The sequence below is a fragment of the Cygnus olor genome, chromosome 4, assembly GCF_009769625.2.
Source record: "Cygnus olor isolate bCygOlo1 chromosome 4, bCygOlo1.pri.v2, whole genome shotgun sequence".
Classification (NCBI taxonomy): domain Eukaryota; kingdom Metazoa; phylum Chordata; class Aves; order Anseriformes; family Anatidae; genus Cygnus; species Cygnus olor.
The window spans coordinates 70,602,314-70,626,378 of record NC_049172.1 but is presented as its reverse complement, the minus strand read 5'-3'; the positions used below and the strand labels follow the sequence as shown (position 1 = coordinate 70,626,378).

At 38.2% G+C, this 24,065-nt stretch overlaps 1 protein-coding gene across 5 annotated transcripts in view; it reads right to left on the bottom strand.

Annotated features, from left to right (window-relative positions):
• CTBP1 (C-terminal binding protein 1) overlaps positions 1-17,813 on the bottom strand; it is a 180,560-nt gene extending 162,747 nt beyond the window's left edge. For 4 of the 5 annotated variants that reach the window (XM_040556930.1, XM_040556915.1, XM_040556917.1 and 1 more), the window contains exon 1: positions 17,653-17,813. Coding sequence is in view for 3 of the 5 variants with exons in the window: in XM_040556915.1 (XP_040412849.1) it covers positions 17,653-17,710 (58 nt within the window). In the remaining 2 variants the exon portion in view is untranslated. Of the gene's footprint in view, positions 1-12,308; positions 12,328-17,652 lie in introns of those variants that run through there. The other variant, XM_040556932.1, reaches the window with a different exon arrangement.
• Positions 17,814-24,065: the final 6,252 nt, after the last annotated feature.

The following is a 24,065-nucleotide window of genomic DNA, read 5'->3' as shown; positions in this document are numbered from 1 at the left end:
AAAAAAAGTTACCCTTTCAGCTGGACACGAGGTTCTTTTATGTAGGCATGTTTGTTTTGATTTGACTCAAGTTCAACAAATACTTTCCTTTTATCGTGTAGATGTCTGGGGGAAGGCCAAGGAAAACAGCCATACCAGCTTCATTCTATGCATCTCCACATCTCTCTGTAACTCTATTACTTCTTGGACTGACATTAAAGGCTCAATCAGAAATGCCCGAGTTTACCGGATATTTCCCCATTCTTCCCTCTGCTTTATCAGTGCAATAGAAAGATGATGATCTTGCAAAAAAAAAACCAACACAATAACGTATTGTGCAGCCTATAGATGGTTCATGCAGAGTTTACATGTTGAAGATAAAGAATGCTTGGCACAGACAGAGTGGGAATCGAGACCATCCACTAAGACAAACTGACAAATTTTTGTAGATGCCTATTAGTCAATATTTTTCTCACAGTCCTTGTTTTAGGGTATGATCCTCAGTTCAGTTCAATTTATACATTTTTTTCCCCACTACATAGGTAAATGTCACCCTAATTAAACCATGCCTCCCTTATTATCCAAATCTATAGCTGTTTGGAAAGATCACTTTCATGAAGCATTGGACGCAGTCCAAACTGAGGAATTAATTCTATGTACTAACTCTCAAGCACGTTAGAAATCTTAGAGAACTCAAGTAAAGTGGTTCTTGTAACTGTATTACTAAAGCAATAAAACAAATATAGTATTTTACTACTTGTTTAGTAATAGCACTTGACAACCATACAGCTTTCTAACAGTAAACTAAAATCTGCTTATATTTTTATTACTCCTGCTTCAAAAAAAGCAGTAAAAGACAGTACTGATAAAATTCTTGTAAGAAATAGTAGTCATAAATTCCATCATTTTATTGATACAGTTTATAACAGCTGTTATATTCAGACACTTGATATATTTAAAAGGATGATCACCTGCACAAACAGAAAGAATTTGTCCGTTAAGAATTTTTTTAATTACTGTGAACTATGCCAGCAGAAGTTTAGCAGTGATTTCCATTTGAAAACTCCCAAGTAAAAAAAAAATCTGTCCTTTATGCATGATAAAATCTAGTGACACAGCAAAAAATTGCTACTGCAGTGTCCTCAAGGTATGCCCTTCGTAGAGTCCTGCACCGCTTGCTCTGATGTGCTGCAATAACCCATTAAGTAAAAATCATTTACATGCACAAAAACAGCTCAACTGCTGAATCATGAAAGAAGTATATAATAATTATGGTTTATAGCTTTTTAGCTCGATGATGGTATTATTTTCTTTCAGATTTTCTCTGTAAATATGTTTCAATTATTACTTAATAGATACAGTTACTCAGATAAATTATTAAGTACTGAACAGTATTATTCTGTAATCATTCGGAGGTGTTGGCTTTTTTTAAACTGACTTTTCACCTTGCTGTAAAACCAATGTCTCAGACCTCATAATAAAAATATTATCATTTCACAGCTAAGGAAACAAATACGGTGGTAAATTGCTTCCACCAGGACCGTAAACACAGCTGGCTAAGCCTTGTTCAGATCTCACGTATCTTTAACCACACACCACACCGCTTCAGGAGATCTGATCAGAGATTTGTTACATACATCATTCACGTGCTGCGAATAACCAGAGGGACGTGATACAGAGAGGAACTTTTTTTTTTTATTTTTCTTTGCTTTTAGGTATCCTGCCTCTCTTTCGTTAAACGCCTCAGCAATTCTGAGTTAGACAAAAACAAAAAACCAGAAGTGGGCTCTAAAGTTAGCATTTCTTTCAACACCCATAAAACATATATCTGGGGTCATGAAAAGCAGTGTTATTTATTGCACTGAAAGGTCTGATAAAACAGTACTGGAAACACACAGCAGCACGTACCTGGGGTCCTAGGTTGGTGGTGTGATACACAGCAAGTGGGCAGCGTTCCTTGCATTTTTGACTCCACTGGTGTCATAGGGGGAAGCCTCGAAAAATGGGAGAAAGACCCTACACAGTTCTACCAGAGTTTGTGGAAGGAAAAGAGAAGCCTTCTACAACCAAGGGTGCACGAACAACTTCTAAAAGGTTGAGACCAAAGACACGTTTTGCTTAGCAGCACTTTTTCCTGCTGCTGGATTTGGGATAAAAACAGTGAGACAAAGAACATGGGAAAAGGGCAAGACAAGTAATTTGTCTCCAGAACGTCCTCCTGCCTCCAGCAACGCGTGACTCAGGAAAGCCGTGAATCAGAAGTGTCTTAACGAACCCTGTGGATTGCTCTTCCACAAACGCACCTCCTCACTTCTTCAGCCCTTGCACAACCTCAGTAACCTACTACATCCTGCAGCAAGGAGTTTCATAATTTAGGTGATGTGTGAGGAAAGGCTTTCTACACCTACACATAGCAGTTGCACCGGGTGCCCGCTGGTTATTGGGCTGGCAGCGGAAACAGATTCGCAAAGGTAACAGGCTCAGGGTGTAGGACACATCTGTGGGAAGTAGGAGCACTGCTTTATAACCCAGGGCTGGGGAGAGTATTTTAACTGCTACACTTCCATTAAAGTAGGTCAAAATCTTCCTGCTTATTCCCAGAAAGGGACTCGGTGTTCTGACTATCAATAGCGGAGAGCGCAATGCTGAGTCAGGTCCTTTTCCAAGTGTAGCTCATCAGGACTTTTTCCAACGAGAAGCACTATTGCTCCCTACCCCCACTTGCCAGTTGGATCCACGTACAGTCAGTGGAGAAAAGCACAAACTCCAAGCAATTCCTGCTTTGCTGTCTGCAAACACCTACTTTCAACTATTCCAACGCTCCTCAGCAGCCTCCCTGCTCCAGACAGGATGCCAGACAGCTCAGATACCTGAAACTGACATTTTCACAAGAAATCAGCAAAACAAAAAAAATCCAGAGTGTATAGCTTAATTCTGCTACTACTTCTCATCTTCAAACCACACGGCTTTTTTAAATTCAATTCTTATTTCCCTCGTAGCAAACTGAAGAGTCCAGAATACAGATGGGTAGAGAGTCTCATTTTAGGCTATAAGATCAATAATCAATAAACAACTTGTGATTAAATTAAAACATCATGCACATTGCTATATCCCTAAAACATGACTTGAGCCTGTTTTTCTTATTTTGAAACAATAAAGAAAGAAGAAAAAGAAAAACACAAAGAAAATAAAATAGCCAGAGAAAACATCAGAAAAGAAATACAGAACTTCCTAACTACCTGATTTACCTGGCAGCTAGCCATATACTTTTGCCCCACAAAACATTTAAAGGTCTTTGTGGATAGCATGGTGTTGGCACGGGTATCTTAATATAAAATCTGTAACTCCAATACACACATTTTCCACTATTACTTCTCACTTGCCTAATGCTGAATTTGGTGAATGACACCCTGGCTTATCATGCAGTCCTGAACATTTTTCCACTTTATTTTGAAGGCAGTTAAGGTTTTTGGAGAAGAGGCACTGTCATGCTGTTTGGGAGGAAAAAAAAGAATAAAAAGAAAAAAAGGTTAAAAAACCTGTGAGGGCTAATATCCGAGCTCCAGAAAAGCTGAATTCTGAAAACATCCCCTTCAGCCTACACTTTAATCATATTTTCTGCCATTTAACATGCTAATCTTAAGCATTAATGGAACATCTTCAAATGGTTTTTGCATCTTAAAATAACTTTACTAACATCTGAAACCACAAGGCTAGATACATTTTTGTCTTGGTAGCAGCTCTGCTGATTCTCTGCTTGCTGATAACATCATGTGATCAATCTGATTCTTAAATAAACCGAGCATAATAAGGAAGCTGTAACTTACTGTTACCTTCTGAAGAGAACAGAAAAAACCTTGCAGGAAGTACAGTAAAGCTAGATGAGCGTCACTGGTTTGGGCTAAATATTAAAAACCATTCCTTAATACTTTATGATTTGGGGGGAAACATGTTAGAAAACAAAATTAGCAACACAGGTAAGGAGTGGCCATGGATGGAGCAAGTGCAGGTGAATACCAAGCCTGTGCTTGAAAGTAGCTGGTTCAAAGTCTTGGCTTTAGGTGTCAAAAAGGACAAAATATTGACGATAATGCCAGCATTTCTCTTGTTACCTGGATGGTCACCAGTGAATGGGTATCTTTCTCTTTTTTGAAAATTAATTCTCTTCTTCTCCCTTGTACTTTTATACCAAATGCTTTTTATTGTCTTGCCCCACAATCCTTTAATGCTAATGGAAGCACATAATTTAACTACAATTTAATTGATAAAAGGGAAATACGTCATTAATAGAAAACAGCAAAAATATTATGCACGTCAGTAGATATAACAATGTAGACTGGCTTGGAATGGGTAGGTAAAATAGTCAGATTTTACATCCAACCTACACTATGGGTTATATTACTAATGTGAAGGATAACTTGAACTTGATTTATAATTTTAGTTCACCCTCCACCCCGTCTGTGTTCTCCCTCTCAAAATTAAGAAATGTCTGCATGCAATTACCTCTAAGTTTCCAGTTTTAAATATTTTGGTTAAAATCTGAAATTTTAGCAGTTTTTTCAATTTAAACCTCCTTAGTCCAATTTGGGTTTTCATGTAATAAAGTAGCTCAACTAACCTGAGTATGAATGTATGGATGTTCTACAAATCATGAAAACTGTGACTACTTATTACCTACTTATCTACAGATCATGCATATTCTACACCTATTACTTCATAAAGTGTTGACTTTTAAAAGGTAATTTAGATTTATAAACGAGGTGGCACCTGTAAAGCTGGAAAACTAAGTCAGGATCCGTCCCATGCTTCAACAACATTTGAAAATTTCTGAAAGAAACAAAAAGGCCTTCTCATCCTACAAAAGGAAAGGGGAACTATCTGGCAGCCTTTCAAATTAATTGCCACAAATAAATCAGCCTCCTGTAAGATGTGATATAAGTGTAGTTCAATTTTAACTTCAAATTCTAGTCAAGACGACAGATTTTTCAACAGAAAACATAGCTCTATTCACCCATAAAGAAATGTTGATAAACCTTTAATTCCTCTACTTCATGGAAGAAGATCTGACCAATGGAAGTGTTGTGAACAGATGATGAATATCGGGAACCAGAGTGCAAACTTGTACAAAACAAGCTCTGCAGTACTCAGGATGAAGGAAGAACTGAGAGGGGGAAAGTTACAAACCTCATCCTGACCAGGAAACTGCACAAAATGACAAAAATCGGAATAGAAGCAAACTTGTGTAGCAAATCAGAGTGCATAGTAAACCAAAGACAGGTGGCAGAAATAGCATAACTATGGGTTTAAACAAGCCTTTTACATAAAATACCTTGGATTTTGATACCAAATATGTGGTTATATTTCAAGTGATCCATGTCATGCATGTTTCCTGTATACTCACATAGTTTGATGGAGTTCTGAAGGAAGTTTAATGTTATTAATAATATGTACTCCAAAATTTAATAGTGTTCTCTTGTCTGTGCTACCTGAGCTCAATCATCACAGTTAATAAAAAATGTTTTCTGTTAAATCAAATATTCATAAATTATTTGCATAGAATGAGGCTAAGTACTTCAAAAAAAATGAACTCTATCTTCCTACCTGAAAATCTTCTGTCAAATTTGATCAACACAAAAGGATAAACTTGCCTGTAAATCATTTAAGAGAGCTTTTAAACCCGCATGCGATATACAGCTTTGATCGGGAACAGTCCAACAGTCTTCATCTAGCAAATATGTTTTCCAATGAAATGCTTACATCGAGTCAAGGAGGTACAAGTCAATCACGCTGCTGGAGTGCCTCGTGAATCTGGGAAGGCCAAAGTTTCTATCTGACAAACGTTTGGCACAACCAGTAGAGCTGACATGGAAATCCCATATGTATTTCTTATGTAAAGGGAGTAATCCACAACTTGGGGGCGGGAGTGCTTCCATGTGGAAATCAGAAGTAGAGACTGAAATCTGCTGTTAGAAAGCATATGCCTGTAGCATGGATTTCCTCAAGTTAATCATTTACAGACAGAACAAGAGATGGAGCAATCTACCATATCTGACACACAAGCCTCCAGACTTGCTAGCTTTTGGAAACATAAGCCAATGTCAGTAGAGCTGTTGTGTTTTTTTCAGAATCCTGTTTAACATTCTCCCAGCTAAATCATGTCAATACCACTCTCTGCAAAAAACTTCAAGTCTTCATCTAAAAGCACTGTAATTGAGAATCCCGTAAACAGTTACATTTTTTAACTATGTGGAAAACTATCTTTTTAGGAACATATTTGCAAACGCTCCCATTTCATAACAGACTAGTATAATACGAAATCGGAGCAAATGAAACTTGAGCTGAATAGGAAATTAAAAATTAACATTTAATGTTAATTGATTTCCAGTGGTAATGCACTTGCATATCAACAACAAAATGAATACATCCCAAAGAATACTGTTAGAAAAAGTAAAAAACAAGGAATGACAAAGAAGTGATTTTATTTCCTCATTAGAGAAGAGGAAAAAAAATGATAAAAAGGAGACAGAATTGCAGAGGAAAAAAATAAAAACAAGAAGAGAGGCAGTTAAAAAAAAGACAACTGACCATAGGACCACAGTCTTATCTTTCATTATCACCAGATGCACTGTGGTTATTGTCTTGGTATACCAAGGCCTTTAAGGAGTTGCTCTAAAGCTTCTTTCACCAACTGATACTATTCTAGGATACAACCGTGCATTTGTTCATCAGTGTAATCACAAAAAAAAAAAAACTATGAAACAACCACTGATTTATAGTAACAGAGATAAAAGAAAGCAACTGACAAAAAACTCTTCATTTGATGTTTTCAGCTCTGAATGAATTCCCTTTTACTTTCATGCATTAACATCTTGGACAAGGGGCAAAGCTCATTCCATCTTACAACACTCTGAGAAGTTTCAAACTGACACTAGAAAATTAAACAGGAAAAGATTTTATGAACTGAAGGATTTTACTAAAATGCATTTCAGAATTCCAGTTAAGGATTATGACCCAAGAAAACTTCAAAACAAGCTAGTGTCTATTTCAAAAATGCTGTCATTTAATTTTATTAAGGTTCAACTAAGAGATAAGGGAAATATGAAGAAAACATGTGGGTCTGGAGGTACGATGTGCTGGTTTTACAAATATTTTACTGTCTTATAAGACTGGAAGAAAGGAGTCAGGGACAATAGCCCAGTGATGATAGCCTCATCTTATAGAAAAGATACAGACTACAGTTTCAAGTGTCTGTCCACAAAATTTTGCACATAAAAAACACGGGAAACATGGAAGAGAAGCTTGAATTTCCCTTCCTGAGTTAGAGCCCTCATAACTGAGCTCAGTTTTCCCTCCTCTTTCTGGCACAATGGATCAATTTTGCAGTAAATAGCTAGCCCAAAAAAGAAAGGGTGATTAACCTCCCTAAAACAAAAATAATCATCTTCATATTTATGATCTAGAACTCAAAGTTTCCCCATTCCTGGGCTCTTACCTGAAAAGCAAGCCACTGGTAAATGCAGTGCCACTTTCTAGAACCAATTTAAAGACTCTCAGATGCAGGAAGGGAACCCGACTTGAGTCCAGATGGAAGGTGCTTCCTTGGCCAGGTGGCACTTCTAGTCTATGTATTTAATATCTGACCTCCTTTTAGACAGATTTTCAAAGAAAACCAGGCTTATGAAATTGTGTTTGTCCATCTACCTGCCAGGCCCTCCTTAATTAAGTCCTTAACTCAATAGCCAATTTCACCTGAAAGCCGCCAGTAGTCTCAAGGAGAATTAAGCTCCTGAGAGTTTCATTAAGGTATTAAAAAAAAAAAAAGGCATCCAGATGAGAAAGAGGACTCAAATTAGAGGCCCCACTTTGTGAAAGGCTGTGGCAGGAGATCAGCAGTAATCCCTTCTGTGACACCAGCCGGTCCCCAGACACGCGCTGACTCACCGGAACGCCGGCACCTGAGGTGCAGGCAACCGTTGCTTGATTTGAGAGATGCTGGGACATGGCCCTGCACGACTTTCTGGAGTTAAGCACCATCGTGTCTGCTATGTCTCCACAAAACTGGCTGTGTGTGATCACAGAAAGCCTACCTGATTTACATCTGTCTCCTCTGACAGAGCTAACTCTGTTGGAGGATCCTGCCTCGTCTTAAGCGCTCAACGCATGTTAAACTGCTCAAACCTGCAAGAGGAGAGAGAAATCAAGGTAAAGTACAAAGTGACTTCAAGGTGCTTATGATTTTGGATGGGCTTTGAAGTCCCAAGACACCTACCTTCCCGTACCTCCCAACTTTGGGTGCCTGCCTCCTTCTGCTGGTGGGGGCTGAAGCACGTTCCTAGGCTGCAAATCACCGCCCGCAGGTTGAAGTCACGCTCCCAGCCCAACATATCGAGCATGTTTTATTGGTAAGAAATCAATAGTCTGCATTGCCATAATCAAATGTAGAATGGGATCGTATTTTTCCCAGGGGAAAAAAATAAAATAAAAATAAAGAAACCTGTAAATCATCCTTACTGGCCTTCCAGAGTGAGAGTTATACACCCATTCCTCAATCTGTTATAAAATCAAATTTCAGTATTAATGAACAAAGCCGCTCGCATTGCACAACATGCAATTAAAATTCCTACTACTTCTTTCTAAGCTCCTTCTATTCACTGCCCCACCAAATTATTAAAACAAAGCAGTTACTATGGCAACTAATTCATTCTCTGCATTATTATATTGTTTCTAAACATGGGAGTCTGGTCGTTCCGACTTACGTGCCCTAAATTTCAGTTTGAAATTCAGAACTTTTGTCTTGCCAGAAAAGCCTTTCACAAGCTATGCATTCATGCAGATAAGGATAAGCTAAGAGTGCAGCTGCTTTTGTTTATTGCCAGCAGAAATCACTGTTACTAAATTATTTGAGTTTGGTAAATTGATGATGCCTCCGTGCAAGTGCGGAGGAGCACTGGGGGAACGAGCACGGGAGTTCGTGGAGCGCTGCACAAACACAGCCATCTGCGGGTTAGGTAAACCAGCAACAACAACAGCAAATGACTGGCAGATGTTGTGGAAGCTGAATAACACCTGCCCAAGTGGTGTTTGAGACCCAGAAAACTGATTCAGTCTTCAAAAAAAAAAAAAAGGAATGGCAACAAACAAGAAGTAGGGATAAAATTACCTGGGAAAAAAGTTTTCCTAGCACTTAAAACTATTTCTTTAAATGTGCACACCTTGACAAAAAGGAACATTTATCATATACTTAATTAACACTTACTATTCTTAATTATCTATTAACAGAAGTCTTAGCATGTTTGTATTTGACTGCCATCTGGTACACAAGGAAACTTTCTGAAAAATACAGGCAAGATCAAAAGAAGAAAGAGTCTTTTCTCATCACCTCTCACTGTCCTTCCTCCATTGTCTATAATTTTTATTGGTTATTTAAGTGTGTCTCCAGTTAATTGGCAGAATGAGAGGTTAGAAAATTCACTGCATAGGATGCTACTTTGAAAAAACAAGCATTAGGGAAAAAGGAAACATGAGAAATTTTGAGCAACTTCTGGCTGGGGTAAAAAAACAAACAAAAAAATTTCTACTCAAGGTCACATGCAATTTAAGTTTAATTCTCACAGGTAGGGACAGAGGAAGGAACTCTTAATTCAACGTGTCCAAGCAGGGTAACAAACCACTGCACAGTTCAGGATCTACGGAGGTACCCATGGGTGCCCATGTAGCTGCTCCCAAGGCAGGGTATTTTCAGTTGGCAAAGCCTCGGACTTCAAATGGATTCCAAGAGCATTACAGCCTGCTGTTATTTATATCCCAGCAACTATGAAAGTGTCCCGCAGACTGTTCTCTGTAGGATAAGAAAAAAGAGAAAAGACACAGAAGCATAGAGGCATCTTTTCTTTGCTAAGTTATCTGATTTCGGCAGAGCTAAAAGATAAAACAGAGGTCTCTGGGCTCCAAACGACCTGCCCATCATATCACCACGACTTTTCTAAGGAGAAGAGAGATATCCCTAAGATCCTCCTCCCCTGGCAGAGCCTCCCTGCACAATTCCTCCTGTTTAAGGCACCTTTCAAGGTCAGTACTGACCTCGTGGCCCAAGGAAGCAGCAGCAGATGCCTCCACCACGAGGAGACCATCTCCACTTTTTATTTTCCCATTTCCAGTTGCATAATCACACTCCCACCCTGACTGCACCGAGGGCCAGAACAAAATAAAATCCTTTTTTGCATCTCAGACTGCATTTCCCTAAGGATAAGAACTGCCTCTATGCAAGCTGAACATGTCTGCTTTAATTAGATGACTATTTAAATTTTTGAACATGTTTACCTAGACACTTAATCTTTGTGCAGTTGTCTCATTCAGCTTTCCAGAGCAGAGTGTAAAGCAATGTATAAAATCTATGGCTTCTAAAGCATCTTCCCTGACCCCAGGCAGAAGCAAGTATACATTACCACCAAGCACTTACACTTCTAAAGCTTCTCAAAGTTGTGCCAGGCGCTCATCTGCACTGCATGCAAGCTAAATCTCGAGCCCAAAAAGCTTTTTAAATTATCTGAAGATTACTCAGGAATTAGGCAACTAGGTGTGGTTAAATACTCGATTCTAATTCAAATACATACAATATTAAAAATACAATGATTATAGTCCTGTAAACATAGCCATATGTTTCAAGCTGTATTCCATTTACCATATTTAAACAAAATTGGCTGTGCTACTTACATGTTTAAATAACAATATTTTGACTTCAGCATACCAGTAAACAGTAGTGCTCTGGATACATCATAACTGAATAAAACTGCTGCCATAAGCAAGCAGTGTTATTTTTTTCAATGAAAATAAAATTATACCAGTAAAATATGTAATGCTGGGCACCACAAAAGCACAGATTTGCTTTAAAACATTCAACATTAAACCAGTGACCTGAATGTTTCAGCAAAATTTTGAAAAGCTCATTGAGATTCTTTCCTCTGAAGTTTCCCCCTCCTCCCAGTTTTCTTGTTAAAATAATGCTTTTCATTAGCAGCTACTGTTCAGCATCATTTAGGGCAGAATGGGCTTTTAAGCTAATTTTCTTTTCATACAGCTCGCATTGTTACCAGTAACACCTCTGTAACCTTGCAGTAGCTTAAGTGCATGCAAATTCCAAAGCTGTTTAGGTGGCACAGAATGAAGACTCGAGTTACTATAGCAGGTTACAGCAGCAATCCAAAAGAATGCCAAGAACACCTTACAAAGCAAATACTGAGTATTGAGGACAAAAAAAAATAAAATAAAAATAAAAAAGTGAGCCTGTCCATAAGCAGTTCAACCATATAGTTGTCACGAGAGAGAGGATGTTTTTGCATCAGGGTAAACATACCCCAAATATACAGAAAACTTGCCTTAGCATGTGGGAAGTGGCAAACAAGCTCGTTATATGACTACTCATGGTAGCATCATTTTCAATTTGTTCTTACAAGGTCAAATCCTCTTAGCCTGCAGAATCCTCTCCTGTTCTTTGAAGACAACTCTTACATAATAGGTATTTTACTTCTCCGTATTTCAAGCTCATAGAACTATTTTCAAAGTTCTTACATGCAAAACACAGAAAAATAGTGTTGAATTGTTAACAAACACCCTTGAGTTCAGCACAAGAACGCATGCATTTTTCCTTTAAGACACTTACATCTGAATAACTTGGGTTATTCATAGAATATTCCGCTTGAGTTATTCATAGAAAACTCTGCTTGCTTAAACACTTTCATTAGTTACAGTCGAAAGGTTTGATGGCTGTTCCTGCAGAAAGATTATGCCAGCTTTTACTACCTGATTCCTAATTTAATTTCTACTGGATTGCTAGGGAGAAAAGGAATTTTCTCCAGTTCAAAGTCCTTATTTATTTGCTAAAGGCACTTAAGGTTCAAAAAGCACATTTTTTGGTGAAGGTTAATTGGTACTTTATGACAGAGCAACTTTCACTTTGGAAACAAACAATAAAATATTAGGAATCTTTTAGCTCCCTCTGCTGCCCTAATCCTTCTATAAACCTTCTTCTAAAGTCAGGGGGGGAAAACACACGCACAGCAACAAAACAGCATCCCATACTTCTCTTTATAAGAAACATTTGTTATATTTAGTATGCCTAGCACTAAGATCAGTATGCGTAAAGAAAAACTTATGCTGCACTATGTGATTTACAATTGTCTGCAAATTTTATTATTTCCTTTCTCTGATATCTACAGCAAAACAACTACGAACATCTTGAAATTCGGATGTCAGTTAAGATTTATCGCTAGTTTCCCAAAGAATTAACATCTGCAGTACCCACTTTTCACAAGGAGCTTAAGAGTACTCACCACCTTGGAATATTTACTCCTCTCTCCTTTTATTTACAGATCAAGATCAGCAGTACACGCCAGCTTCGGTAAGAATTCCTTCAAGTACAGGGAAAGCCCAAGCGTTGCCGAAGTAGGCCATCTCTCTCGTTAACATGCAGAAAGCTCGTCTTAACTGCCTAATTTCACAACTGCAATGGGTAAAATCACAGTTTACGCAAGCCAGCCAGGCTCCAGCCCTGGTCAGAAAATAACACTTGGTATTTGTCAATCTGGTATTTTCACGTGGTAAAAAGCCAGGCTCTCTGCTGCATGCACAAGAAAAATCTGGAGGCAGAATACTTTTTTTAAAACTTTCGGTCACTCTGTACTTCAAGATCTCTTCATAAATTTGGAAAGAAGAAAACCTCGTTTAATTCATACCTGCTGTTTTCTCTGCATTCCTCCTGGAGCCACCAATACACCACATCAACTAAGAAGTAAAGATTCATCTTACTAGATCTCATGCTATACAGCATCACAGCCAGAAAACGAAGCTTTAAAAACACAGGTATTTTCTTATTGGGAAAGAAAGGGAAGGGAAGTTCTATAAGAAAAGACTATATCCTTGAAAAGAAACTTTTCCTGTATCACACACGTTTACTGGCCTTTAAAGAGCTTAACTTGATTACCTGCCAACAATCACACTTTCCCCAAGAAGGGCTGCCCTTCACAACAGCAAAAGATGAGAGATTTTATCTGAAATTTCAGAAACACATCCCATTAATATATGCACTTTCTTTTTCAATTTATGATCCTGTTCAACTCTTCCCCTTTTCTTAGTTAATAAAGCAATGCTGTTAAAATTACTAAAACATGTTTCAAGCTTTCTTCTGGACACTTTTAAAAAAGGAAGAGGCAATGTGTGCATAAAGAATAAACTTAAGATGTATACCAATAACTCATAAAAAGGAAAAAAGCTGGTTAGCATTGCTGAGAATCTCTGAGGTGTGCAAAGATGCCTTTTTTTTTTCTTCCTCAAAAGCAGAACTATAAAAACATATCACACCTGTGTGGGGGCAGACAGGGAGACTTGTTGGACTTTCACAGCCTACAAGTCTTTTCTAGAAATATCACACACAAGGTGTTGTGCAAAGAATTCTTTTTGTTTCAAGGTGTCAAACTGGAAAAAATCACTGTTACATTTCCAGTACTGTATTGTAGTTGTCTAATCACTAACACCTGTGAAATTAAGCAAGAATAGGAGTATATATACCTTTCCACCTCTCAGTTCCACTGACATCTTTGTTTCCTAAAGCTCAGGAACCCACTGAAAGCAGTGGCTGGCTGAGCAATGCCCATAATCTATTTATACAGTGGAATGCATTTAGAGAAAACTCACTGTACTGTGTTCACCAAGCCTGTTCACAGACAATTGAGACGAAGCAAAATTTTCCTCGCGCTGCAGCCACCTTCTATTGCCTTCCTGCTTCATCTATTAGCTCCAGCAAACTCGACACCGCTTGCCAGGTCAGACATCCCCAAGGTAACTTCCAAGCAACGGTCAGTAAGACATACACACATTTAATTAAAGATTTCTAGAATATAAGCAAATACACAGCATTGTTTACAAGATTTGTTGCAATATGAAGTACAATAATACCTTAATTAGAGATAACGACTTTTCAAAATGCCAAAAACATTTAGAATTTTTCAAATTACCCAGAAAATGAACACATTTTATTTTTGCACTGTGACACTTCCAACTGTTCTGCCAAATGTATACTACTATAATTATGCTTTGCAATCACCATCTTCACCGGAGAGGGGGACAAAGAACAATATAATCAGTAACTAATAACTATATATAATCAGTAACTAATAACTAACATCTTTCACATGTCTTGGTACTATTTTTCTTCAAGGGAAGAAGCCTAAACATTATTTTATAAATCATGAACAAGTTTAATATTAGTATCTCCGACTGCCTAAAATCATGTCATTGTGCCAAAGCAGACTTCACAGCTACCAGTGGAACTAAAACCCAAAATTTATTATCTGGCTTTTTCAAGGGACAATCTTCAACTGCCATCATTAAGGAAATGCCAGTTTATAGAACTATGTAAATTAGGATGATAAAGCACATTTTAATACCGCTCTTTTGAGATGATACATGCAAGAACATAACATGGCAGACCATTGAAATGTGAACAAAAATATAATTGAAAACAGCTTCAGGATTAAAAGCAAATATTCAGTTTCATATTTAAGAAGCCACTGAAGGGAATCATAGGTACCTCCGAGACAAAATTACTTACTCAACTACATTAAAAGAGAACTAATTGCTCCCAAAGTAATAGAATCAGGTTTTTTCTCCATTGAGTATTAACTGAAATTTAGTAGTAGTACTACTGCACTGTCATTAACTCAACATAATAGTAAACCCAGTGATGCCTGTTCAATTTGTTGCTTAATTTGCATGATTAGTTACTATAAGCAAGTGTGCAAATTGCCTAAAGCCACAGGAAAGCAGTTCAACCCGCGTAACACTTTGCATGCACAGTCATCTAACTTACGAGAGCGTTTGTGGCAACCCATTAACTCCACGGAAAAAGATGTGTGCAGCCCTGTGCACATGTGTATAAGGTGAACATTTCATTTTGTGAATCGGACCCACAACATTCAATTCTTAGAAACCAAATTTCAGCTTACTATCATCCCTTTAAACAGGGAGACAAAGACTAATGAAAGGGTGCACGTCACAATCACAATGATAACTTGCATCTCTTTATAGATACAACATATGAATGTCTGCCTATCACAGGTTATGTTAAACAATATTTGAAAAACATATAAACATCAATAATTAGTAAATCGCTGATACCTGTTTTTTAGTGGAATTTGCAATAAAATCATGTCTTAAAATAATTCTTTTCTGAGGGAAAAGGTGGAGAGAAGAAAGCTGTACCGGATCTGATGAACAAAAAAACTGTCAGAGAAGATAAGGCACCTTTAATAGCTATACAGCTCATTAAGTTTCCTGAGCTTTGAAAAACGTTATGCATATTCCTAAAATATAAAATATGTAGGTTGTTCTCTCACAGATGTACCTTCTATAACACAACCCCGTGTATTTGATTTTCAAACCTCAACAGGACCACATGTAGAGAAAAGCCTTTTAAAAAACAAGCAAAGCTCCTAGCTTTTTATCCCACGTTACGCAGCAGCAAGGATAGCGATTTAAAAACCTTAGCCAGAGGTATGTTTACAAACCTCTAAGAGCATTTGGAATTTGAGCACAGACACTCAAGAGCAGAATACAGCTCTGACATTTTACAAGCCAAATTGCATTCCTGTGACCATAAAACTTTACGCATTTTTCCATATCCATTTTTTCACCCCCCTCTCCTCTTGTTCATCTTCTGCCTGCTCTTCCCACTGTTTTTCCAACACGTCAATTTGTCTAGCACATGGTAAATGGGATTAAGAAGTCAAAGTGGCTAAAAAAAACTTTTTTTCCTGCTTTATTTTTCAACTGGATCAATTCCCTACACTGCATGGCTGCACAAACGGATTTCACCGGTAGGATGCAGTGAATTGTGCAAGGCTGGGAAAAACACACCAGACAAAAGGCTCTGATTAAACAGTGGCACTAAATGTGAACACGCAGCCTGAGGGAAGCCACTGCTATTTTAAACAGTCACAGGGCCTAATGGTCTGTCACCTCTGTCCCTGATAACATTCCTTGCCACATCATCACAGACTATTTTCTCTTAAGTTGTCCAATTGATGAATACAGTAAGCCTAAAAGGAGGCTGAAATTCCCCAAAGTGGGTTGATCTGATCTAACTTCGTGCCATCTAAAGGGACAGGTTTCTCCCTCCTCCCTCATTTTTGACTCCTCACAGTTTGCCAACTCAGCCAAAACAGGCAAAAAAAATGTATTTTCTGCTGTGGGGTCAAATACAGAGGCTGGAAATAGAGAAGAACGAACAGCACCATGCACCGCACCAGTACACCCCTCGGTCATTTCCAGTTGATCCTAAATGCAGAGCTGGCTGGAAAGGGGGGCATCCTTCCCAGTTCCCCATCCTCAGCAGCCAGTTCCAAACTCTTTTGGAAGGGATTAGTCTTCAATGAGCAGATTCAACTGACCACTTGGCCAACCAGCCGAGGTGTGACACAAGAACAGTTTGAATCAAGCAGGCAGGAGTGTGCTTGCTCACTCTTTGTAGAGCTTTACAGGCAGATTAATCTAACCCAAATGTGAAATTGTACCCTCTGATACCTTCATGAATTGTCCTTCTCTGGCTATGTCAGGGGAAACGTCCCTGTGCCCCTCATTCCTCTGTTCTAACTGTCCCCTTCAATGCAGCTGTTGTGCCAGCTGAACAGTGACCTGGACCGAGGAAATTACCTAAACAGAAAATACACCAACAAAAAAGTTTATTTTTAGTATGAGTCATTCTCCCAATCCAGCTCATTATATGGTTGCAATCATATTGGCAAAAAAAAAGGGAAGAAAAATGAGGACAGAATGGAGCTGCTTACACCAACACAGCTGCTAGAGAAATGTCTCACGACTAATGCCTAGAGAAGCAAGTGCTCCAAATGCAGTTTACTGCTTCAGTATTAGACATGATGCAAAGACCATGCGTCCAAAAGTCTGCACACTTCCTTCAGTCACAGCAAAATGGGTCTAGTAAAGAAATTAACGGTTCCCTTTTAAGGAGAAACTCACATTTAATATAAAAATGTATTTGGCCCCATTTGGGTATATTCTTCAAAATAACACAACTTATCCCTCAACCTGTTTTCACATCAAATCCAAAAGAAAACAAAGAATACCAGGAATACACAACTCAGAGAGTTGTGACTCGAGTTAACAAGTCTGACCCAAGCAATTCCACTCCTTTCACAAGAACTCAGGCTGATTTTATTAATATTCATTAAAGTCCAGGGGTCTCCTGGGATATTTTTTTTCTTTTTTCTTTTCTATTTCCTTCCTCATATCAGATACAGGCTCTTAATCTATATGAAGTACATCTGTAGAGAAAGACCCTAGAGAGGACTATGTGGTCTTCCTATCCTTTTACAGTTGTTATTTTATACAGAACCACAACCTTTCACAACATTTTGGCAGAATGCCATAAAAATGCTGAGTTGAAAGCAAACGTAACTGTACAATTTTACAGAGCTCACGCACTAGTTCCTTTTATTCGTCTAGACCTGTTTTCATCCAAAACCAGCATTTGCACACAGTCAATATAATCCCAACAGGAACTGCAACTCAATTAGAAATACACTGAACAACCTTAGTTCCATTCTCTAGCAATGTCTTTAATCTACGATAACGCAGTGAAAATTAGGAATCGAAATATCTAACCTTCAAATATGCGATCCAGACGTTGTCGCTTCACTTTGTGTTTGTCCATTAGAGACATAAGAGTGGAAGCTCAAAGAACGTCTCCGCACAGTTTGATGGTGGACTTCTCCAGCCAGCCACAAGTCAGAAACGTTTCTCGCCTTTTATAAGCGTATTTTCACCTGTGAATAGAAAGACAGATTCTTAAAGACATCAATTTTTTCACCCCTTTCTAGAAATGGTAGTAAATAAAAAAAATTAAGAAAAAAACATGCAAAATTCTTCATCACACTGGGTAACCTGGTATTTCATGACATACACATGTGCAGATGCACGTGCACAACAGTGCTCTACCAAGTGAGGGTAAGCAATGCCCAGGGACAGCTGGGGTTTCTGCCGTTGTCCCCCCATCAGAGTTACTTGTGTGTACCTTGGTACCCGAAGATCCCCCCAAAATGACCAAAAGGTGACCACCTGAACAACAAGCTGCCCACAGTTTTGCATCATATTGCAGAAGTCAAGGAAATGCCCCTCTCGGGCCTAGCTTGTCAGCTTTGGATGGAGCACATCGCAGTTTGGGGCTGGGAAGTTCAGGGAAAACAATCCGAGGTGCAAGTAAATGAAACACATCACGGTGACAACACGGACTGCCAACATCTATATCAAGCAAATGGCATTTAAAACAGCTTTATGCATGACTAGGCAAGCTCTTTGGCAGCAAATACAGCTAAGCACTTTTCAGATGCCGTGTAGCTGGGCAAGGCAGCGTAAGGGTATTGCAGCAAGCAGCCTGCTTTTTCAGCTGAGAAGCAGGAAAGGGAGATGGGGGGAGAGAAGAAACATCCCTCGACACGAATCTAGTCCAAATGGCAGGTTATAAAACACACGTGAGCAAGTGAACGGGGTAAAGCTAAGTGTATGGCTCCTTTAAAAACCATAATCGGAGCAGTGCTTTTGTCCCCCTTTCAGTACTTCAGTAGACTCTGCAAACCCAGCCCAGAGAACGCTGTGTTACAGGCACAGTGAGCATTAAAACGAGCTGAATAACCAACTTCCCCGTTTCCTTTTATTCCTGCCCAAGAGCTTTCATCATCAATGGAGAACATTAAATGGCCTTACAAGTGATTGAACCTAGAAATCTGCTCGTTTCTTTCTAGATGCTATATTTTTCTAAAAACAAACATATGCACACTTCATCAACATATTATGAAGACTCGTGCACTCCAAGTGAAGCGATAAAGAAAAACATTTTGAATATCAAGAACTGCACATTTGCATTAAAATAGGTATCTTTTCCAGCAGTACTCTGCTTGGTGCATTTGGGTTTTTAACAAAACTCCTCTGTGTTTATTTTCATTTACAAACAGAGGCGGCGTGCAATATTCATTATGTTTTTACCATGTTATTCAACCTCATCCGCCTATTCATTTTCCCTCCACCTTTTTCTTTATCCTCATATTCAAGATTCTTCTGCTGCTTTGCATAATGTCTGATTCCCACTGAACATAACACCACCATGACAGAAGAATAAATTGATGATGAATGCTGAAGCCCAATTTTTCTCTTTAAAAAACAAGCACAAAGAAGATTGCTATTTTAAACTTTTTGTATTCCATTTCCCAACATTGATTATTCTTGCAAAACACAACATTCTTAATATTGAATGTGGCTCTGGTATAAGATTACACAAGCATTACACCAACTGCATTAAAAAATGTTTAAAACTAGCCATAGCTACCTGCCTTTCTCTTAAGCCAACAACACCACAAATTCCTGTCAATCCTAAACTAGTGTTTAATTTCTTATCACCTGTTTTACAACCTACTTTCTTAAAAAAAAAAAGAGGATAAGAAACAGAAACTGAACATTTTCAATGCTAATCTTGGTTTAAATTTTTATAGCTTATTTAATTTCCTGTCTTGTAGAAACATACATGCCTGCTGTCCCCCTTGTGCTGTTTTGTTTATTCATTCAGCAAAAGATTTTTGCACTGTACTCATTCTACATACAAAGCTGGATGACAGCTGTAAAAAACAGACCATCTGTAACTATTGACCTGCCGCTGAAAGTGTCACCAGATGTTTTCAAACCATCTACAGTAGCTCCAAAGCGTAACACATAAATCAAGTAGTTTTGTTTTAAATGTTGTTTATTTTTAATCCATAGCAAGATGTCATACATTTCAAAAATCATTTTTGAGCAAAAATTAAATTAACATATTAACACAGTTCTAAACTTAACCCTCATACAATTTCATTATATTTCATGTTCTAACACAAAGAGAAGATGATGATATGGGAAGCATTTCCCAGCAAAACAAAAGCCTTATAATTACGGGAGCATTAGTTACTGCAATTAGTAAGCCACAACATGAATAATTGTATTTGAGAAATTCGCTAAAAACACAAGCACGCTGCCTAATGAATTAAAAATAAGAACACAAAAATACCAAACAGTATGTAAGAGCAGACTTCTGTAGTTCAATATTTTAAGATAAATTGAGAATCTAAATGAATTAGGGATCTATACTGCCTAACATGTCAAGCATTAGCTACAAAGCCATCTGAGATACCATCAACACACCAAACCCTTTGTGTGCAGTACAATTTGAGATTAAAAATACTCCATCAAAAAGAGTATTAGTTTTTTTTTCTTTTAGTTAAACAGCTGATTCCAGGGTTTGAAAATAGTTTTAAGAGAATACGCCTCTGGCTACTGCAGCCTGGAGCACTGAGCTCTTTCTTGAGAAAGGATGAGTTCTGGTGAGTTTTACTCTGAGACACCAAAATAAAAGGAAAAGACAATCTCCAACATTTTTATAGCAGAGTGAGCAAATCCTACTAGCTAAAGCAGGGATGTAAAGTAAAGCAACTTGGACTTCAGCTTTCAAACCAGGTAACGGTAATGGAGGAAAGGCCAAACGTCAGCTGTGAATGAGGAGATCTGAAGGCAGGCCCAGTCAAAACCACACTCTCTCTACACAAAAATGATGAAATAAGAAAACTAAGAAGTTAATTATTGTTTTAAATAAAGCAAACCAGTAGGCTAAATACATGTTTACTTGTAGCTTGAGGTGAGCTCCAAATTACCAGAGAAGAGCTCTCAAACACCAGAGGTTGCAGTGTAAGACAATTTCCTTTGCTTCAGTCTCATAGGAGAAATTTAGTAGAAATGTGATCTGTTTACCTAAATTTGAACAGGTGGTGAAAGCCTACCAAAAACTGGGCCCTGTACCACACAACCTCCAATGAACCCCTTCACAAGATTCAGGATACAAACTCTGAGCATGGACTTTCACCTGTACAGTTAGGCCAGGCAGAAGGCCTACCTTTTCCTTACTGCCAGCTTCCTTTACATGAATGGATTTGCAGACTAACCCAAATACGATGACAAAGCATACGAAAACCATGACAGAAATTAAATTCCCAGAACAGACTGATAGATCCTTAACACACTGAGAATAAAATCATGAGGCTTCGTGCTACCCTTAGGACTCTCAATCTTCATTTAACTTAACCATTCTTATCTATGTTCTTTGGTCTGAAACTACATTAAGTTACTTAAATATTTTTTTCTTTCTACTATCAACTTTCAAAAGGTGTGAAATAAGGCTATTGCAAGAAAACCGGTAAGTTTCTATTCAACTTTCGAATGCCACCACTTTCCACCACTTTTTGATGACTTCATAAATTAAGTTTCCAAGCCAACCTTAGCATACTACTGCTTTGCTTCTCTTTCCCTCCCATCCAGATAAATAAGATCTCTATTTTCCAGGACACCTAAAGGCCTTGAAGTGGCCATTTTGCACAGCCCTGGAACTAAGAAGTGAATGTAACGAAAACGTTGTTCCTCTTGATACAGTATTTCAGTTATCCTAAAGCACCAAACCTGTACAAATTTCAACCACAAGTCCATTTTTAGGGAATTCACTCTTCTCAGAGCATGAAGCAATCTTGCTGCAAACCTAACTCAATGTACCACCCACAAATAACTATTACTCCATCTACAGCATTTTTTGCTTAAATTAATTATTGATGGCCCTGAGCAATTTCAGGTTTTCCCTTCTTTGGGGAAAAAGGATGAGACATACGCTGAAGACAACTTTGAATGTGAGGAAGCTATTAATGGGAAATGGAAGTCCATCTGTATTTCCAAACGTTAGTACAAAACAACATCTCATGTTCAAATGAGATGCTGGTATGTTTATAAACAGCATAAAGTAAAAGGACATGTAAAAACCCTAAGACAGAGAAATTAGCTTAATGTTCAAATAAAAGCAAAGATGCATTTCCATAGTAAAGACATCAATTTTCTGAGACTGAGGCAATAGATATGGGCTCTAACAGAGGGAAAAATGAAGCTGATGATGCATGAGTGAAACATTCTGCTCTAGGATTTGTAGTTCAACACTTCTGCTGCCAGTAGTAGTGGTTCTGTATAGAACAAAACCTTGGGATCTGAGGAATGCTGCTTCTTAATGGCAGTCAGGTGATACTTAGGTCTTACTGAAGTTACAGAGACTATGTTACTGACCATGCAATTAATGAGATTTATAATTTTTGAGATTAATATCTCAACTCAGTATTTTTCTCTTTCTAAAGTTCAAATGTAACATTCAATTACAGTTATCACTAAAATTTTGAAAAATACCAAAATAAATGAAAAATGCAAAGGAAACTCAAACAGGAAGGGGAAAAAAAAAAGAGGGCAAAGCCTTTTTCATCTTTCTTCAAAATGTAGCAATTGTAAGACTGCTGCAACACCACCAGAAAATCCTATTCCAAACTTCTGCAGGACAGCATTTGTTGTCAGACTTACTTCATGCTGCTATCCCCTTATGGAGATACTGTGACTCCTACTAGAAACTACTGCAGTATCAAACCATCACAGTGCTTACATTGTACTGAAAATTATTCTTGCAAAAGATTTAAATTACATTTAAAAAGTAAGTGTGGTCTAGTGAACAGAACAAGAAGATTCATTGCCAGAAAAGAAAGTATTAAATCAGACTTTCTGTGCAAAAATTGAAGTTATTCCATCTTGTCATACAAAAATGAATATGTTTGCCTGTCAGACAATTTATCTTGCCATTAAGTGTGGCTAAGCCACTTTGCCTTACCATTAGATGTCAGTGTAGTCTAAGAGAAGCTGTGCAGGGTACTTCAAGATCAATAAATTAGTCACAAGAGTGAAGAGGTCACTGAAGAAGAGGCCAAAAAGTGTTAGACACTCTTCAGAAAAGGATGAAAACCTCCAACGTTATAATGCCATTACCTAAATCTAAGATACAACTATCTCAAAAAAGATGGAGAACTAGAAAAAGTGCCAGTACAGGCAGTAAGTATGGTCAAAAGCATGGGATGGCTTGTTTAAAAGGAGAAAAGGAAAAGCACTGACTGAAGAAAAGCTTGAAAAAGTCATGACCATGTGGAATATGACAAACACATATAAAATATGCACCATGTCTCAATTCTATGTCTAGGGAGCACACAATGAAATAGTAAGCCATCATATTTAAAAAAAAAAAAAAAAGAAGAAGCTTTCTCATGGAATACACAATTAAATTGTAAAATCCAGTGTCACCAGGTATCATGGATGCCAACATTTTAAGTGGTTCTTAAAAGGAATTAGACGTATTTATGGAAAAGCCATCAGTGGCTGTAAGTAATGGTGGCTAAAATGCAAGCCCAGGTGAGAAATCCATAAGCAAATAAATTACAAAAGAAAAATATCAGCGCATCCTTGCTTTGTTCTCATACTGTGCTGCCTGTTTAGCTCAGCATCCAATGGTTGCTGTGAAGGGAGATGCTTCATGAAGAGCAAAAGCAGAACATGCAAAAAAGCAACGCTTTCCTCTAGCATCCACCTGTGGCCACTGTTGGACATGGCAAACAGGACAGACAGACCTGCAGTCCCTTCCAACCCATAGGCACACCTCAGAGTCTTACGAAATGCAGAAATACACTAAGAAAATGGGTTGATCCATATGCAAGAAGTGAGGTCCACAGCTCCCACATACAAAAAATAAACATAAGACAAAATGAAGCTGAATTAAGTTGGTGCTATTATGGCTAAAAGATACTGCTGGAATCATCAAAATGCCAGTCTCTCCAATACAGAAAATTACGATGACTAAGAAGTTGCCAGTGGTGTAGACCCACCACGTGGCAAACTGTTCCAACAGTAAGTGACCATTGTGACCAGTTGCTGAATGGTGAATTCCCTCATGTTCTCCACGATGATGACTCAGAGGGACCACCATGGCATCCCTTCATCTACCTGTACACGAGAACAAGCTCCCTGATATTCTCTTAGCAGGCCACGCTTCTAATCCTTAATCACACCAAACCTTTGCCTCCTCAAATTCAACAGCAAATCACTGTAGGGCTGGTCTGCAGGCCGTGGAGCGAGACAACACCGTGCATAAGCACTTA